Here is a 21330-nt window from a genome sequence, read left to right on the forward strand (position 1 = left end):
AAGGCTTGATTTTAACAAATTTTCAAAGCAAAATTCAACACTCTACAAATGGAACATACATACAGGTGAGTAAAAGCGTGACATTACATACGTATATGTGCATAGAGCTGCCACCTTTTTGTTATTTATATAATTTGTAGTGCACCACTGAAAAACGTCAAATATTAATTCGGTCAAATGCATAATCTACACATACATATACACACATTAGATTTTCGTTTGGCTGGTAACACGTTTCGTTAGATTTTATTTGGCAATCACGCAATCGTTTTTGCGCTATAGAATTCGTCTGTTTGCTGCTTGCATTACTATATATTCTTTTTTATTATTATTCATTTTGATATTATTTTCTAATTTTTGTGAAACCTATTGGTTGTTGTTTGTATGTTTTTACACAGAAATCACATCGAGATGTTTGAGTAAATATTTGTTTTTTCTTTTGTGTTTGTTTTTTGTGAAAAATACTTATAATTGTGTTGAACACTTAAAACTCTAATCGATACATCTAATGTGAAACCTTTGTGAATGTTATTGCGATTTACGCCTACAATTACACTAATACATACGTACTCGCACATGCATTTTTTCTAGCTTCACGTCAATAATTCAATATAATTTCCGATTTGGCGCACTAATGCGTGCAAATATGCCATTCTTTTACACATTCGCTGACGTGGATAGTTGTTGTTGTTTGTATATACACACAAATTTCTGCGAATTGACAAATAATACTTGGCTTACCAACGGTTTTGTTGAAAGAGTTACCTAAAATGTGTTTCATATTTCTTCCTCGCAAGTGTACTGGCCACCTGCATGTGTATGCGTGTTTGTATATGACTTGTGTTTTGTGTTTATGTGTGTGTGTTTGCAATTTCAGTTACGTTTTGTTTGCATATGTGTGTTCAGTTTTGTAATAATCAACTGTTTACTCCAGCGCCACTTGAGCAACATGCTGCGCAACATTTTCGCAGCTAGTAGCATCCTTAAGCTTTTCATTGGCCGGCTCAGCACGGGGTGATGTTGTGTTTATGTTAGTGTTAGTGAGTGTGTCATCGTCGTTATTGCACTTATTGTTCATGGCCGTTTGCTCTTGGCAATTGCTACTCTCTTCTTTTTGGCGTTTTGTTTCATTAATCGCTTCCAGCTCTTCCTTTTCTTCCTCTTTCACTTTTGCTATCAGTTCGCTTGCATCCAATTTGTTCTGTTCCTGCTTGCTGAGACTTACTTTTACTTCCGCTTTGTTGGCCTCGTCAAAATTGAGATATTTCTGCACAGCGATGTGGTAATCCGTCGCCATTTTGTCATTACCCGGCATGCTCTCGTCATCGCTGTCGTTACTTAGCAGTATGGCTTCGTTTGGATCATCTTCGGCTCGCGCAAGCGTGTTGTTTTGTTTATTCCTGCTATTGTTGCTGCCATTGTTGCGTTCACTTTTGCGTTCGCTGACCTGCAAGCGACGTTCCAATTGTTGTTGCTGCCGCTCGTAAGCGAATTGCTCGCCACGTCTATAGAAATCGAAGTTGCGTTCACGCATTGCGGCTGTGTGGCTACCATAGTGCTGATTGCCGGCGCGCGCATAGTAATTGAATGGCAGCTGCGACGTCGGCGCATGCGCATAGTTTGGTAAATGTTGCTGTGCTTGTTGCGTGTTAGTATGTGGCTTCGGCGCCAGCGCCAAGGAGAGCGGTGGTGCTGGCGGCGGCGGTGGCGCTGACGTAAGTTCATCGACATTCCATAGAAAAGGATTTGCTGTAGCTGCGCTAGCAGCTGTGACTGCGGCAGCCGCAGCGGCGGCGGTAGCTGTTGCTGTTGCTGTCGCTGTGGGTGATGAGCTGTTCAACATGTTGCCATAATTCCAGCCCAAATACTGGCTATATCATTCACTTGTCGCATTGTGTTGCTGATGTGGCAGCACTTGATATTGCTGCTGTTGCTGCTGCACGCTGAGCATTTGCTGTTGCTGCTGTTGTGACAAATTGTGTGCGTGCTGTTGCAGTTGTTGTGTCAAATTGTGCGCATGTTGTTGCAACTGCTGCTGCGTCTGCGCCTGCTGCTGCTGATGTTCACGTTCGCGCTGCTGTTGCGTCTGTTGCTGTTGTTGCTGCTGCTGTTGTGCTGCATTGAATGCGGCTGCTGCCGCCGCCGCCGCCATAGCCGCCTGCGATGCGGCCGCGATTTGTGTGGCCGTTGGCGATTGCGCCGCCACCGCGGCAGTCGCGGCCGCGGCCGACATTAGATTATCGAATTTGCGCGTATCGGGATTGTACATCGGATGCTTGAATTTGCAGTGTGTACGCAGGTTGTCGCTGCGCGTGTAGGTGGCGCGGCAAAGCGGGCACTCGAAGCGGCCGGGAAAGTGGACGTGATAGTGGTTGCGTATGTGGGTGACGACTTTGCCGCACAGTTTGCAGCGGTGCAGGTTACAGCCGCCGGACAGACGTTCGAACGTTAGACGCATATGCCAGGCTTTGGAACCTGTAACCAGTTGGAATGTGGAATTTACAGTAGTGGGCAACAGCGTTGTTCGGTATTTGGGGGTTTGCAAATTTATTCAATATAAAATTTTGAATGTTTCTTTAATTTGTTTTTAATGATTTTGGATAGTTTCATATTATTTTTGGGTTCGAAAATTGTTTTGCATCATACGGATTTGTCAAAGGATAAGAATTTACAAATACATATGTAAAAACGAAGTTCGGTTAATAATTTCGTAAATGATAAAGTATCGCACGCGTTGAGAAATAAGGAAAGATTAAAATTAGACGAATAAACAACTGAAACTGTGTGTTATAGAAAACTTGAAGAGAACAAATGATTGTAGTGCAAAAGAGATAGCGGGGTAAAGGTTAAGATGGAGTGAGACTAATTGTGAAATAGTTAAGGTGTCAAAGGCATTGGAGGAGCGATGAAAATTCCGGGATACAAAAAGAATATATACAAATAGTTTGCGACAATAAAGGTAATGTGCACAATTTCGGACTAAGGTTCGTCATTAACAGCCATAATATGTACATACATATATACATACATACATACAATGGAACATTTATACACACATACATTACATTAATATTCGATTACTTGTATTTAATCTTAAATGCTGACTTATTGTACATATCGTGTGTATAAGTGCCTTCGATTCGCCAATGCGCTGCTCGCTATCTTTGCGCGCTGCTCTCTTACAACAAAAATTTCATTCAATAATAATAACAAAATTAGCGAGCTGAAATGATACAAGACAGTATGCGGATACCTCATTAAGATGCTATAACCGCTGTCTTCAATGCTACCGAGATTGTGTATGGTACAAAAGTGACAAATTATTCTCAATAATGAAAATACCATTTTTTAATATTAAGGTTCAAAACTTAAGACTTGAAATTATTAAAGTTGCTTATAGAAAACATAAAGTGCGATACTAAGAACTTACGGATATGTCTTCGCATGCGCCAGATGTTATGTTAGCATAGGCTTGAAATGTAAATGCTGCCTGGTTCTTTGAACAACTGGTGTACAAGGAGCGTTCCAAAGTAAACAGTAAACTTTTTGAATCTAGCGCCCTCTGGTGGCGCCATCTATATGTCGACTAGTGCGTTAGAATTTGCTATCTTTATCGATTGTCCAGTGAGAATTTCATGACACTTAATTGATTGAAAGTGAAGTTATTGAGTTTTAAGTGTCAGTATGTTTGTGTTATCGGTGCGAAAATGAGCTTCGAACAAAGAGCCAACATTAAACGTTTTCAAAGTGGCCGTGAGGACATAAATGACGATCAACATGTGGGCCAATCAAAATCCCTGATCACCGGAAATTCCATCGAAACTGTGCGTGAATTCATCAAAAATCAGCCGAAATCATCATTGAAATTCGTGAAAATGGTATTGAACATCTCCAAAACATCGATTTATCGCATTTTGACCAAATATTTGTGCTTACGAAAGGTGTGTGCATGGTTTGTATCAAAAATTGCTCTCATCGATTGACGCTTGTAACCGATTATTTGACCAAAAATCACATTTTAGCCATTAACCACTCCCCGTATTCACCTGATATGGCATCGTGCGACTTCTTCCTTTTCGGAAAATGCATTTGCCCATGAAAAGAAAGCGTTATGCAGACGTAGAGGCCATTCAAAAGGCTTGCACCGGCATACTGGCGGCCATACCGGCCAACGAGCTAAAACACTCATTCGATATGCTTTTGGACCATGCAAAAAGCTGTATTGAAGCAGAAGGAGACTATTTTGAATAAAATAAATTGATTTTGCCGAAAAACCATTTGTTCTGTTTTTATACTCTCGCAACAAAGTTGCTAAGGAGAGTATTATAGTTTTGTTCACATAACGGTTGTTTGTAAGTCCTAAAACTAAAAGAGTCAGATATAGGGTTATATATACCAAAGTGATCAGGGTGACGAGTAGAGTTGAAATCCGGATGTCTGTCTGTCCGTCTGTCCGTCCGTCTGTCCGTCCGTCCGTGCAAGCTGTAACTTGAGTAAAAATTAAGATATCTTGATGAAACTTGGTACACGTATTTCTTGGCTCCATAAGAAGGTTAAGTTCGAAGATGGGCAAAATCGGCCCACTGCCACGCCCACAAAATGGCGGAAACCGAAAACCTATAAAGTGTCATAACTAAGCCATAAATAAAGATATTAAAGTAAAATTTGGCACAAAGGATCGCATTAGGGAGGGGCATATTTGGACGTAATTTTTTTGGAAAAGTGGGTGTGGCCCCGCCCCCTACTAAGTTTTTTGTACATATCTCGGAAACTACTATAGCTATGTCAACCAAACTCTACAGCGTCGTTTTCTTCAGGCATTTCCATATACAGTTCAAAAATGGAAGAAATCGGATAATAACCACGCCCACCTCCCATACAAAGGTTATGTTGAAAATCACTAAAAGTGCGTTAACGGACTAACAAAAAACGTCAGAAACACAAAATTTTACGGAAGAAATTGCAGAAGGAAGCTGCACCCAGACGTTTTTTAAAAATTGAAAATGGGCGTGGCCTCGCCCACTTATGGACCAAAAACCATATCTCAGGAACTACTAGACCGATTTCAACGAAATTTGGTATATAATATTTTCTTAACACCCTGATGACATGTACGAAATATAGGTGAAATCGGTTCACAACCACGCCTTCTTCCAATATAACGCTATTTTGAATTCCATCTGATGCCTTCTCTGTATAATACGAGTACATACATTAGGAACCAATGATGATAGCGGAATAAAACTTTACAAAAATACGGTATTTGAAAAATATGTAAATGACGTATAATGAAATCTCGATTATCACTTTATCATGCGAGAGTATAAAATGTTCGGTGACACCCGAACTTAGCCCTTCCTTACTTGTTTTTAAGTCCTGTTTACTTTGGAGCGCACCTTGTAGTTTGTTTGTGGCGTTAGAGCTAGTCAAAGTTTTAATTTAAAGAGATAAAAAAAATATTCTCTGAAAATTTAAAAATTTCATAGCCGCACATCTGTAACTCGAAAACCGCTCGATAGATTGCAATGAAATTAATATATTTATACATGTAAAATAAATGCCTGATCAAATAATCTTTGATCACCGCAAGGTGCTTCGATTGGAACTGCATCAACACAAAAATTAAATAATTCAAATTTTTTTGTTTCAAATTTCTGTCACGTCAATTTTATTATTTCTTAATAATTAATAATCAAATGTTTTTTCTTTTATGAAATAGATTAATTTACTAACAAAAAAATTAAAATTGTAATTTTTTCGTATATTTGACTACACCTAGCTAACTTCTTGATTCACTACCCTATAACGCTTGGCGAATCGAAGACAGTCGAAGTGTTATTTGGGAATGGATGATAACAGTAATTAAGTTTTTTATTATGAGAACCTTTTGAAATGTGTTACATATAATTATGAGTAAATTGGAAAGAAACAGTGACATTGATAGCAAAACATAATATTTACTTTATTAATCGATTTTTGGACTTAGTATTAAAGGTTTTCGAGTGAATTATTGTTTGCTGAGAAATCTTGAAGTTCAGTAAATTTTCTGTTTGGTAACTGTAAAGCATAGAAATTCGATGGGCTTCATAATGTTGATTATTTGATTTGGTTGCCACAAAAAATAATATCAAAACCGATCTACTAAATTATGTGAAAATAGCAGGATAATTTCGTCAAGCTGTGAAATTTGGTTAAACTCGGGCAGTCCTCGGCTATAATGCATGAACTGAACAGTAATATTGTAGTATTATATAAGTTTTATCGGAATAACGCCATACAACAACTTCCGTAGACATTACTTAAAAATGGACTTCAGCGCAACTTTTAAATTGGCTTTTTGCAGTTAAATCTCACTGTTCTAGTCAAAAGTTAGCTAAAGCTTTCGATCGAACAATACCGTTAAGTTCACTTTATGATCTACAAAGTAGTTTTAAGGCTGCTGTGGAGCGAGAGATCTATTGATATTGCCTTTCTATCAGTAAAATCTCGTTAATAATTTGATTTGTAATAAATGAGTTATAAAATTTATGAGCTTTATTTTAGTATTATGATCTGGTTAAAAGCTTCATTTTTGAATAATTCATCCTGTGATTTAATAGAGGCTTGATTAGCTTTCATATTAAGGTTCAGGTAAGTAAATATTGAGGTACAAAATGTAAAGTTTAGGTTCAATATTATTGCAGATTCTTAGTTTCTTTAGAATAAGATTAACTTGTTCCAATATTTAGTATATATATAAATTGAGTATTTATATTTCTATACACATACATCTAATTTTTTCGATTTATTATGAGAAAGTCAGTAAAATATTTAAAGCAAGGTCAAATTTTCTCGAAGAGGGTGGATTTAATTAAATTCTGCTATAGAAAACAAACAGTGAATGCAACCCTTCAAGAAGAACTAAGAATCCTATAAATACCCTACTAAATTTTCTTATAAGTTCTTCTTGTGTGTAAATATTTATTGAGAATTTTAATTAAAAATTTTTAACACTTTGAAATGATGAAAACGCTGGTCTTTAATGGTTCTTGGTTTGTTTTTGACAAGATATTGCAAGCTACCTAAATCGCTGTCGTTGTCATCACTGATCGTCATATAAGTATTTAAATGAGTTTTAATGGGTATATACTATATATAGTATATATTAAACATTGGGAAAGAAATGAAAGTAGGATAAGAAAAAGTAGAGTTAAATGTAAATAACGCGTGCGCATGGTGTAATTTTCAAATATTAAAATTTTTAAAAATATTTTTAATGAAAACAATGTATATGTGTGTATGTATGCATATAAGTATGTATGTAGTTGCCAATCAATACCCACATGTTTAATATTTTATAATATTTACATTTGTTGGGGCTTAAAATATAAAAGGTTTGCATAATTTAAGGTTGCTTTGTTACTTTGCTCACAGAAGAGCTCTTGTTAATTTTCTTGTTTTTATTACCAAAACCTTAGTATATACATATTTCTTCTAATTGATTATATTTCTTTATTAAGTGCTGCATTTTTAGTTGGCTATGATATGGTGTGCAATAATGGGATGTGTATGCCTTTGGTGCAAATATTTTTATGTGTATGGAGGAGTGTAATTGTTTTTGTATGTAACGCGCTTTCCTATTGCCAGAAGCAGTGAGAGCAGATGAGTTATAGTAAATCTCTTTTAAGTTTTACATGTTTTAATTTTTTTTGGAAATTTGGTTAGATACATAATTTAAATTTTTTTGTCTTTATTGTATTTGGTTTTCTCTTTTCTCAATACCTTAACAAATATTCACTTGTTAACCGCGACTTAAGCAATGTTTTTCTTTAGCTGCTTCTACGAGTATTAAAAGTTTATTGTTAAATATTATTTATTTTAAGTGGTTGGTAATATGTGCGTATGTATGAACGTATTTACAGTTAAGGGTTTTAAAGTTTAGGTTGTGATAAAATCGTTTATGGGTGTTAATATGAATAAATGCTTTGTTATTATAATAAATATTATATAAATTGTACATATGTATGTATGCATGTGTGGGGAAAATAAAATATTTTTTATATTAGTTCACAACTCCTCATATGGGATTAATAAAAATCTGCCGAAGAAAGTATTGGAATTATCCAGAGTTGCGCAAAACAAGGACTTTGATCGCCTAAATTTATGTTAAAAATATCTAATAGACTTTTATTGAAAAAAATTTATAGGTACTAAAAATAAACTAAAACAAAATAAGAATAATAATTTAATAAAAAAAATAATTCAATTTCAATAAAAAATAGTATTATTAAAAATTCAATTAATTTGTTTATTATTAAAACAAGCATTTTATAAATGTACTAATCAAAAAATAACTAAATAGAAAAAAAATATACTAATTAAAAATTAAAAATTTTTTCTTGCAATATTTTTATTTTTAAATTAAAGTTACAAAAAAAAATTATTAAAAAAAAATTGAAAAAAAGAAATAAATAGAAAAAAAAATTTAAAAAAATAGAAAAATAAAACAAAAAATTGCAAGAAAAACATTTAATTTTTTAACTATAAATTTTTTTATTTTCCTATTTATTTATTTTTTATAAGTAGATTTAAAAGTAATAAAAAATAAAATAATTGCAAGAAAAAAAATTTTATTTAAAAACAAAAAGAAATTATTTAAATAAATTTTAGTTTTAATTAAAGAAATTACAATTTTTTTGGTACAAACATATTTTTTATTAAATTTTTCTTTAATTAATATATATTTATACTTTTTAATTCTTCATTGTTTATTTTTAAGTAGTAAATATGTTTGCTTTTTTCGATATTCGTTATAGTTTTAATTAAAGGAAATAAATTTTTTGTTAAAATTTTTTTTATTTTTAAAATGAAATAAAATAAATTTTAAAAGTTAAATTATTTTTTTGAATTTATTTTTTAAATAAAAAAAAAATTTAATGAAAAATAAAAAAAAATAATTTAATTTAATTTAAAAAAACTAAACTTTTTTCTAGCAATTATTTTAATGTTTACTGCTTATTAATTTTTTGTTCAAAATAATAATAGTTAATTCTTCACTACTTATTTTTTAAAGTAGAAAATATGTTTGCTTTAGTTGATGCTCGTTATACTTTTATATGCCGTTTTCATACGCAATGTCTATAAAAACACTAAAAATGATCTAATTTTCGTTTCAAATTTTATTTTTATTGAAAGTGTTTTGCCAAGCGACAAATAGACAGGGATTTAAAGAAGTTCATTTGTATGTACAAATATGTATGTATGTACATAAATATACGTGACATAAGTTTGATATTTAGTTAGTTTTTTTTTTATTTCAACACCCCTCCTTGCTGCAAAAAATCGTATAAAATGTATGTGTGCGTGTGTTTACATATGCATGAGAGAAAGTTTAAGATCTAAAGTGGGCAAAAAACAGGTAATTTTATTTCGGTTCTTAAGGTTAGATTTTTAAATAGTACAGAGAATTTGTGTTATTGTTGTTTTAGTGTTTTCATCGTTAGCTAAACAATTTTCAAATTTGTCGGCCAATTCCTGTTTTTTCATATTTTTGTTTTCGAAATTTTGTAATAAAAATTTTTTGTTGAAGAAAAATCTTTTTCAATAAATTTTTCGCACATTTGTTACTACGGTGGGCACAAATGTCAGAGGAAGAACAAAAGTAGTAAATAAATAATATACATATATATATAGCAATTGTATGTTATACTTTATGATACACATTACCTAGAGGGTGTTAATTTTTTTTGGGTTTTTTTGGGGCCACTTAATATTTACTATATGTTTTAAAGTTTTTTATATACGTATTTGAAAAATAATATTTTCGATTTCATATCATTTAGTTTTCTATTTGATTAGTTGATAGACAGTGTTATAAACGAAAGTAGAATCGTACAAAGCTGCAGAAAGTTTTCACACTTACCCATTGAAGTTTAAAAAGAAACTGTTGATATCGCAAAACCTGTTGTGTTATTTTACATATACATACATATGGCTAAGTTGCTTACGCAAAACTTACTAAAAGCTACATATGCCATAGAAATGCTCTAAATAATATTGTGAAAGAGTTCAACACTTAGCAGAGGAGACTAGGAAACACCTCTCAGTTGAAACAGAGTGCGAAGAATACAGATTGTAGAGTAGCTTGTGGCGATTGCGTGCGACTTTTAGTGTGAAATTATTAAATAAAAACTGTTTAATTTTTTTTTAATTTTTTTTTTTTTTTTTATTATTTTATTTATGTTTTTATATTGTCATATCTCAAATTATAACTTTCAAATTAAACCAAAAGCTTTTGAAAGCGCCTATTTAGCTTCATAACTTCTGCTACCCGAAAGCTTAGAGAGAGCGAGAGTGTTTATAAGAAAAATATGTATATGCTAATTTTTGTGTAGATTTTTTTAATATTCATAAACGTTTTGTTTGCATCTCATATTCCTTTTAGTAATCTAAATACAAACATTATTATTTTGTGTCTAACGGAAGAACTATTTACTGTTAGTTCGATATATATTAAAATTGTATGTTTTCATGACTTTTTATCGGTCCATTTGTTTACACAAGTATGTTGAAACCTTTTTTTTTACTGCGGTTGCCTTGATAAATTAAAAAAAAATCGGTTCGCGAGGGATGTTCAATAAATAACGGGAATTTTCGTTTTTCGAAAAAAATATTTATTCATTCACCTACATACATTAATGTTGTCGCTTTCAACATAGATCCCCGTTCGATATTACGCATATATACTAACGGTACGTCCAAGCGTCGAAACACTTTTCAAACTCGATTTTTGGCGCAGCCTTTAGCTCTTTCAGCAATGCGCTGTTAATGCCATCTATGGTCGTTAAAACACGGTCATTTAGGGTTCTCTTTTGGAAAAAGAAAAAAATTTATACAAATTTGGAGGCAGTATTGCGTGAGCTTTTTGCAAACGAAAATCGCCAAGCTCATGAAAAAGGTCCAACCGTAGAGGCTGTTCGACAGTAAACAATCAATACAGCTGAAAATATTATCGTACTACAGGAGCATGCATAACAACATAACATTTGGGCTCTCCAAACCCACGAAATGGTATTCCTGTTATTTTCTGAACATACCTTGTACAGTAAGATCGAACTTGTGATACCGATAAGTAATGATAAAAGGAGACTGTAATATGCTTGTGCATTACACTGCCTACAAAAAATATGTGTAAACAGTTTAATCCGTGTTTAAGTAGCATATTCAAGCGCTCGTTGGCTATTTTCCTAGTAGAAAGCAACAGACAATTAATATGAAACCCAGGAAGTCATATTTTTTTTATCAATTATGTGGCAACACTTTCGCATATCTACATACATGATTTCGACGAAAAGAAATTCATTCAGCTCTTTGTTTATACGCAGAAAACATTTATTTTATTAATAAATTCAACTAAACAGTCAATTTGCAATTAACTTACTAAAAACTAAATATGGCAGGACTTAAAGTGTTAATCTTGACTCACTACTAGAAGTGTTAACTTATCGCGTTCGCTTTCGCTTTCGTTTTGGAATTACTAAATTACATAATACTTGCTTTGCTTTGTTCAAATATTTTTCAAAGGTATTGAAATGGTAAAAAATACTACAAAGATTATCAGCGCTTAACGGTACATATTCGTCTCAATATACTTGTATGACAACATGAGTCACACGCGAGATAATAGTAATAATTGTTTGTTTATTGGCGTCTACATGAAATTTAAAATATTTAACAGCTAAAATAAGAAAAAATATATATTTTGATAAATGTTCACTTTAACTCGGTGTCCACTTTCGCTTAGTAAAAATAAATACTAATGGTAAATATGCAATACTACAGTCTACTAAATAATCCACAATTTGCTCGGGTGGGTTAATACTCGTACTTTGTTTTGCTACAATCGCTTTGTCGTTGAAGTTTTAATACGAATTAAACTGACTTCTTTCTAATTACTTTCAGATTACACGAAAATCCATCGTAGTTTTATGTTACATATAATATTTGTAGGGATTTTTGGTGAGTTCTTTGGTTTCTTGAAGTGTTTTTTGTTTTTTTGGATTTCCAACTACATATATAATAAATAAATACATTTTGTATAGTTATGAGGAAAATTTAAATATATCTTATTTGCTTGCTAAGAAAATATTGAAATGTACTACGGTATTTAGTTTGTGTATAGCTTGTTTTAGTGTGTACACAACTTTGAAGTGCTCATTAAGGCAGGCAACCGAACTCATATCGCCAACATAAGTAACATTTCTTATTGATTTGGTAAAAGTTAATCAATATTTTATGCAAAAAAGCTTGGATGGCTAAAATTTGCTGAGAAAATTGGGTACACTTCACTCCGCTAAGCTTAAGCGAGAGAAAGCGTTCTTTTCCTTCAGAAAACACTGAATATTTTTTATCTGAATAGCTTCTGTTTGTTTTCTCTCTCAAGAGTGGCAGATATTTAATATTATTATCTATCAACCTCCCACAGAACACTTTTCAGAAAACGCCTAGATCTGGCAGAAAAAAGAATATTTAATAAATGTCTATTGAACTATAAAAATTTAATAAACAATGGTAACTTCGAGGAATAATGCCTAAAGATATGCTGCTTTCCTTATATTTCAAAGAAAAATGCCTGAAGGTATTCTTCTTTTCCGAAATTTTTGCATTTAACTTGATACTTTTTGGAGACAGCATGGATAGTGCATTTCTTACCCGCCGAAAGATATGCTTATTTTCTGGTATTTTAAAGAAAAATGCCTAAAGGTATGCTTCCTTTCCGACATTTTTGAATTTAACTTGATATTTTTTGGTGACAGCATGGGTAGTACATTTCTGACCCAAAAATAGCTGAATGGAAAGCTCATTTTCTGTCTAACTGCATAGCTATTTATTAACTAACAACTTAAGCGTATTGAAAATATATAATTCAAAGCATAATGCCTAAAGGTATGAATCAAGTCTCATGAGCTACCGCTATAAAAGAGCCCATTTTATTGCACTTGTCGCCTAAAGATAGGCAAAATTAAGCCTATAATATACATGGAGATTTATGAAACCGATAATGCTACTTTAAGTCGCCAGCCTTAATAACCGCACTTCTTGTATTTATATTTATAGGGAGTAGTTCAGTCGTGATGAAATTAAATCGAAATGTGCGGACTTTGTCGGAGCAAATCAATGTTGCCTCATTATGCTTTGTGTGTCCTTTGGGGTGTGTGAGCCTGTTGAATTTTTGTTAGGTGTTTGTGTGCCATCAATCGGATTTGATAAATAGTTTAACTGCTTATTTGACCACATATAAAATTGATCACATATGTACATAATGACTGAAGAAACGATCTTTAATGTCGGCGTGTTTTATTTTACAGTGGGCTTTCATATTGTCTCGACGCGTAAACTTTTGCCCGCAGACAGGACACTCATGACTCTGAGGCCGATGAATATTGGCGTGATGCCAACGATTCGACACGATCTTGTTGCAGCTGACGCAGCGATACAAAGTGGGCAGCGTGCCGGACAATTGCACGAAGAGCGTGGAGTAGTCGATATTGTGGTCACGACGATTGGCAGCGGCAGCTGCTGCAGCGGCGGCGGCCGCGTTTGCGCTGTTGTTGTCAAGGCTGGATGGGTTGGAGTTCGTGGCAATTAGTTGCAATTGTGTGGTGTTGTTGTCGTTGGCGTTGTTCGCTTGTGTATGGATGTTTTGCAAATGGTGTTGTTGTTGTTGCTGCTGCTGCTGTTGATGATGGTGACTATGGCGGTGCTGTGCCAAGTTGGCAGCAGTTGCTAACGCGTGTTGTTGTTGTTGTTGTTGCTGATAGTTGACTGCAGCAGCATGTTGTTGCTGTGCGTACGCAAATTGTTGCTGTTGTTGCTGCTGTTTCTGTAATGTTGCCGATGTTGCCGACGCATTCGAGGAAGCAGGCGAGAGCGCTGCCACTGCGGCTGCAGCAGCAGCCTCGGCAGAGCAAAGCGCATCCAGAGCATTACTACAGCGGCCAAGATTAATAACGGTTTGTGGATGCATGTGACGATGTGTTGACAATGTGGGCTGCGGCGGCGTCGTCGTCAGCGCAATGACATCGTTCAGCGGACCGTTTCGTGCGTGCAACATCATCTCGGCAACATGTTGCTGATGATAGTGTTGCGCCTGCAAATGCTTTTGCTGGTGTTGCTGATGTTGCTCGTACAACTGCTGTTGCTGGCTGCGCATGGCCGCCTCTTGCCTGCAACGCTTGTAGTGACAATTGTAGTTGCTGTCCAATATCTTGTGATCACAATCGCTATGGCAATCATTGTCGTAATCGTAATCCTCATCATCGCCGCACAAATCATGCGCGTGACCCTCGTCATCAACAACATCAATATGCTCGGTGACGGTTTGCTGCGCTTGCATGCCGTCTGTTGTACGTATAACACGCCGTCTGTTATGGCGATAGGCAATGTGACGATGCACGTCCTCGGTGTCATCATCAACGCCCGCCTCATTGTCATCATTGTCTTCTTCATCGTCATCATTCATATTGCCAACATCATCGTCTGCTCTAATGTCGGCATGATTTCGGTTTGCTTCGACGCGCATGTCATTGCCACCAACACCATCATCACCTGTAATCACAGTTTGGGAATTATGCGGTCACCAGACACTTTCATGGTTTTCATGGTTGGTAGTTGGACTGAATTAAACGTTTTGGTGGAATTTGATGTGGTAGCGCTTACTCGCGGGTATAATTTGGAATAATAGCTTGCACTAGCATATTTCGCTTGTGGGCAAGAGGCAAGTGACTACAGTTTCGTACAGTTCTGTACTTTCAGCATGGAATATAATTGAACAGTTGGTTAAAGCGCAAAATGAACACAAATCTAAATGGGGGAAGGTAGTCGGCTACAAACTCAAATAGCGAAAACAAAGAGGAGTGGGGGCAACAACTAGCGTAGGCAACTAAATTCGCAAACGTTTTAAGGGATTTCATGATAAAACGTCATCCAAAGTGTAATCATATCAAAGCTGATAAATGTTTGTAAAAAGCTGGCAACTATGGACCTAGAAAGCGGATATTATATGGAAACTTGTATGTACTTTGTTATGAAAAATTTTGTATTGGCAGAGTAATGTATTGTAATCAAAAAGTAATGACACTCAAAATCGGTGAAACAAATCGAGAGAATTCGCAGAGATTTGTTTTTGGAGAAAGTGGGCTAAACAGCTTGACTTCATACTGGATCACTTGGATCAAAATCGAACTTTGGCAGCACCTTCTCTCCCCACATACAACTATTAAGGTAGCAGTAGATGTACTGCTCCGGAGTGCAGTCACCTTCAGAGAAGTGACCATCCTCTGAGATAGTCAGAACGGCGATACTAGCCTTGAACTCATTAAAAATACGTTCAGGGTTTGTCAAAGAGTGCCTAACCTCGCTATAAATAGCATCGAGTGTTTTTGTGATAAGACTGGTATGGCCAGGCCACGACGAAATCGCAGGAAATTATAAAGCTGATGAGCTTGCAAGAAAAGGCAGCCTACAACCGCTATCGGTAGAATGGGAGCGGTCTGGTGCTACCGTATCCTCTTGTGTTCTACCACTAGATATTTGGGTTTCACGGAAGTTGGGCCAGCGCTGGGTCACCATCGGTATATGCGCTGTCGCAAAAGCCTTACAAGAACTTGTTTTGAATCGGTTATGATCGGCGAAACCGCCAAGTGAAAAACAAAAACTTCGCATATATACAAAATACAGACGGACAGCGCTTAATCGACTCAGCTTCTCACGCTAATCAATTTAATATATATACGATATACATATATATGATATTATACCGATACCGTATAGGGTCTCCTACATTTCCGTCTGTGAGTTACAACTTTCGTGGCACCCTTAATATACATACTCTGTTCAGGGTATAGACATGAACCACAAAACAGACAACAAAAAAGTGATAGAAAATTAAGAAAAAAGAAGGCGGATTTGTAATAGCAACCCAATTATATTCCATGGTCAAGCAAAAGCTTTCAATTTTTTTCTAAACAAATTGAGGTTGTGGTATATTTTTTATGATTCCAGCGTATAAGGTAGGTAAAACATATAAGCGTGTGTGTATGTAAAGGGAGTTCTAGTCTAGAATAACTAAGGTATATAATATTTATGCAATTAACGACAATCAACTACAATTGCTATTATATATTATTGTATTAACTAATTAATTATGTGTGGTAAAGGCAGATATATCGGGCTAAGTTTGTTCATATATATTTAATGTATGTATTTCGTTTTTATTAATTTATTTTATTTATATTGTTGGAATTTTTTTTTTGAACTAGGCAGTGATTTCCAGATAACAAAAATTATTATAAAACAAAGCTCTAATTGTATATAAAAACTAAGCTTTTGAATGAAATCTTCAAACTCAAAGAGGAAATGCTAAACGAAAGGTGTAACAAAACAAAGTAACGATTGGTAAACAACTCGAAGCGTCTATGTTTGTGTGTAAAGTAAACTTATTTATAACGGTAAAGGCCGATTGTGACATAAGACGAGCAGGGTTACCACGTGGTTTCAATATATAACGAAAATTACTGAAATAATTGTTTTGCATAAAATTAAATAACCGGTGGAAATGAGTGGACATTTTTTGAAATAAGTATTAAAAAATGTATTTAATGTTTTTGTAAAAATTATGTGAAATAATCTAAGTTTCTTATTGGAAGCTATTTAAAGTTTGCTAAAAACATATGTTTGTAAAAAATGGCCGTAGATATATTCTTTTTGTAATAACCTAGAAGTATGAAAACTCCCTACTTTGAGAAAGGTATTTATATGCTTTCTTGTCTAGTTTTATATTAGAAATTTCGCGCATTGAATCGTTTTACTGTTTGCAGTTCAAAGCTTTTGGTTTCACTATGATTTTAGCACAACTTATTGCGCATAAGGTGTGCGTCTCAGCTTTTTTTGACTTAACGGTGGTTTAAAATTCCCCGAAATTTAGTTAATGGAGAGTATTTTTAAGTTTGGAAGGTAATTCTTTTTGTAGTGAAAAATTGTGTTTCGTAATTTTCAGAGCGTTCGCACTAAAAGCACACGCAATCAGGAAGAGGTAATTATTTGAGTTGTGATGAAAGGTTAATAAAAAATACTTTTACGTAAACTAAAAATTGTATTAGCTATTACACTAAAAATTAAATTAAAATATTTGTTTTACTTTAATTTTCATTTGTGCAAAGGTAATAAGAATATAAATGATATCGGTGGCAAGGGTATTCACGAAGTCGTTTCTACGAAAAATTTAATATTTGCTTATAAAATATTATGAAATAGTTAGAAAAAGGAAGGTTAAAATAATTTTGTTTAATTTTTTTTAATATTAATATTATTACACCAATATTATGTTTCGTGAATACCCTTTATGAATTTGAGGGTAATTATTAATTAAGCAACACTTTTCAAAGTTCAATGTGTCAGATAGTGTTCCAAAAATTTTATATTTTGCGTAAGTAATTTGAAAAATCGGGAGCAATAAAAAAAAATAATAATAATTGATATAAGAAATAGATCATCAAAGCAATATATCACACAAATATATTGGCTTTTTATAACGAACCGAACTAAGTACATCGATCGTATTCAATATTCACATATCTTTGTTATTCTTATTGTTTCTTTATTGATTTGTCTCTCCAGCCTCCTTTGGAGTAAGTTTTTTATTTACCAAAAAGTCTAACCCTACTTTTCGTTTCTCAGAGGAATAAGAAAAATATTTCATAAATATCTAATACTTGTGCGGACTAACAACAAAATGTTTGCTTTGTTAGTATTCCAACCAAAAAAAAAGATAATTTTATAAAGATTAAATTAAACAGTATCGATTATGAGGGTAAGTAATAGGTATTTAATTGGTTAAATAGAATTCGATGAGAATCTGCATAACAGAAAACAAAGAAATCGTTGGTATTATTTCTTATATTCCTAGTATTCGTTCTTCTCAATACCCTATTGGATAAAGGGTATTCGTTTTAAGCAAGTTTTCACTGAAACGAAACTTAATTTTTCAAATGGTGTAGATATTCGTTAGTCTTAGATATGATCGTAGTGGTGTAAAAGCATATCCGACATGGTTCAAGTGGTTAAAAAATAATAATACTGAAACTCTGATAGAATGTTGGAAAACTTCAGGCATTTTCATTTGGAGATGGAACTACATTACAACGGAACGAGTCGCAGCGTTCTTTTTTGTTGGTTTTTCAAGAATAAAAACATAAAGTAGTGCTAATATTATATTATAATATTATATGTATAATCGGGTCAGCAAAGTACTTCCTTAAAATGCGGCACGGTGACATGACGACATTTCATCTCGAATTGGAAAGTAAAGAAATATGAACGTCAAAATAATCGACCTACTGAGCGTACTATTCGCAACACTATCACACATCTTGAGTACCAGCATTTATTATTGGACAATATTCGACTCGATAGACCACATTTGGGACGAAGAGCAATCTGAAGAGATTCAAGAGGTGCCACTTTATCCAGAAAAAACAACGTTTTGGGGTAGTTTGTGTGCCGGTGGAATCATCGGCCCATATTTCTAAAAACTATGTGGACACTCCTGCTTCGTTTCAGGCCATCTTGCGGGTCATTCGTCAGTTACCAGTCGAAATGCTGGAAGAGTCATCAAAAATTGGACTCAACGGATGGTCCATCTGAGACGTAGCCGCGGACAACACTTGTGAAGAATAATTTTTTCTTTCGAAGGATCTTAAACATTCCACATTGAAATTGAAGTTTTGTGTTTTTTCTTTAAAACAGTAGGGAACCTCGAAATGGACCACGCTTTTTATTTTGGTCAGTTATATGCATATACATAATAAAATTATATACGACCAACATGACAAGACTTAATCTTTTTTGTTGTGAATCGTTTTAAATCCATTCTATAATTTTTAATTGGCTAATATCTGTTGCTTACAATTATGACAATTATGATAACAAAGGCTTATTATTTGCTTATTTGCAAGCATTACTTTCTATGGATTTTCCCTATTTGAACTTTACCCCGAGTCTAAATGTTTAATTTGTGGGTATAAAGTAAATTAAATGTAAGGGAAGGAATATATGTGGTTAAAATTAAATAGACACATAATCAATGTGAAAAGTAATTTAATAAATAATATATGATTTAAATAAAGAAATTTTAAGTAAGAAATAATAGTTTTTCACATAAAGCAGAAAAGAGGAATAATAATGATTTTGATTGTGATAACCTTTACTAAAGAAAATGAATTGAACTTGTAGCTAAAAAAAACTCGAGCAGATCAAAACAAGCCAAGCCGCACTGATCTGTAATGTATACTCTAATTTATACAGTGTAGCAGCCAAGGCGGGTCATGCAAACAAACATGCTCTACTAAACTTTACTCCGGTTGCAAACTCTTCTAGCATAAGAACTAAATTTATTCATACGTTCTAAAATTTTGATTTGTACGAATGATAAATAAAAGCAAAATATTCTATATAAGTTAGATAATATTAGTGTAATGCAATGCCTTTGCAATATATAGTACACTTAGAAAAAATCTGGTTTGTTTCAAATTGGAAAAAAAATCAGTAGGAGAGGTGTTGAATTTATTTAAATTGAATGTTATTTCTACAGCTTCTTACTTTTTTGTAATTTTACGAAATTTTTTTTGAAATACATAGCAATAAAGTTTAAATAAACATTTGAACCAAGGTATACACAACACAGCTCTCAGCTCTTGGATGATTGGATGCTGAGAGTTTAGCTATTTATAATGACATAAGCTTTGAAATTTTGAAATAAAAAATATTGTTTTTCCCTTAAAAAATGCAAAGTATTCGTTAGTGCTTTGGTAAATTCGTAAACGTTATATGAGCATTTTAGCTGATGAATTCTGTGATCGAACTAGACTGTTGTAAGAGAATAACACGTAAAGTCCCAAATTGATTTAGGTGATAGAATATAGAACTTTATCGAGTTCGCTGATAATCTAAAAATTTCAAAGAAAGGTGTTGAACATACCGTTCTTGATATTTGGGTAAGATAAAATCCTTTGTAAAGTACTTAGGTGCAGTGTGAGTTCACAGTCGCCTTGCCATAGATCAAAATAAATCAAAGAAAACTATGGAAAATGTAATGAATTGGACTTGGAGTTGATTTGTCAGTTACCGCATGCTCTATATCTGACTCCAGCGACTTTCTCTCGATCTCGGACAAAATTAAGAAATGCTTGCCACAGCGAAGAGGTAATCGTTGGGATTATTGGGACTATTTATTTACGAAAGAATTATTGAAGAACATGCAAGATTAGTGTGGATATTCACATTGATTGGCGGGGATTTGGTTCTGGCCTGAATGTAATAGTTGTACAAGAATATTTAATATATTTTCCAATAGTTAATTGAGTAGAATTTTCAGTGTTTTATGACACAACTCTCTCACTGTGCCGGTGTTGTAAATGTGTTGTGTATACCATAATCGGCTATGACCGAACTCCATGCCTTTGTGTTACTCAAAAATGGCAAAATAACACAAAATTTTTATTATTCAATAAAAAAATATAGAATTTTATAATTTATTTATTTTATTTTGTAAAAAAATACTTGCTTTAAACAAAAGAGAAAGTAATATTATTACATGCAAAGGTAAAGTAGAGAAAAGCGTTACGAGTTTTCTAAATAATATCATTACATATATATAAATAGCATTGTAGTATTTTAATTAATTCAAGACAACGTATTAAATTTATAAATGTTCAGAAAATGGCAAGTACACTTCACACCCTGTACAAAAGAGTTAGAGGTAAGAAGGTGCGCTTAAGGAACAAAAGGAAGCTGGAGATAAACCACGCGCGCGCGTCTGCTAATTAAAGTACATATGTATGTATGTGCGTATGCATGTAAGTTATAAGTATGTATGAGTATGTGGCAGAGCATAGAAATAGGAAATTTTGGGATAAGGGGGCTTTTAAAATTATGTAATTTTATTTTAGGGGGAAATAAACGCTGATCGGAGGGTGAAAAGTAATTTGTAAATATTTTTGCGATAATTCGTTGGATATTTTAGAGAAAATAATAAATTTTATTGTACAATAATATTTAACTCATGTATGGTTGTACAGTTGAAAAAGATTTTAAATTTTTTGAAAATGTTTTGAGCGTAGCGCTGTAACGGCACTTAGTTGGTCGCGAGCAGCAATAAAAAATGAAGGAATTTTGGTTTTTATGCAGCGTTTTCTTTAAAGAATGCTTTCTTACTGCTTACTGCTTTCTATAGACATTGAATTGTTGTTTCTTGCAACAATTTCTATTGTTTTTTTTCTTTGCAACACATCTACT

General features: G+C 33.7%; 1 protein-coding gene across 10 annotated transcripts in view; it reads right to left on the minus strand.

The window, feature by feature from the left end:
- LOC126753090 (sex determination protein fruitless) overlaps nt 1-21330 on the minus strand; it is a 456704-nt gene that overhangs the window by 13589 nt on the left and 421785 nt on the right. For 8 of the 10 annotated variants that reach the window (XM_050464243.1, XM_050464235.1, XM_050464307.1 and 5 more), the window contains one exon: nt 11349-14586. The exons of 1 other annotated variant lie outside the window; for it this stretch is intronic. In XM_050464243.1, the coding sequence (XP_050320200.1) occupies nt 13286-14586 (1301 nt within the window). In that variant the 3' untranslated portion in view covers nt 11349-13285. Of the gene's footprint in view, nt 1-1876; nt 2476-11348; nt 14587-21330 lie in introns of those variants that run through there. One more of the 10 variants, XM_050464314.1, reaches the window with a different exon arrangement.

Source organism: Bactrocera neohumeralis, chromosome 2 (assembly GCF_024586455.1).
Source record: "Bactrocera neohumeralis isolate Rockhampton chromosome 2, APGP_CSIRO_Bneo_wtdbg2-racon-allhic-juicebox.fasta_v2, whole genome shotgun sequence".
Lineage (NCBI taxonomy): Eukaryota > Metazoa > Arthropoda > Insecta > Diptera > Tephritidae > Bactrocera > Bactrocera neohumeralis.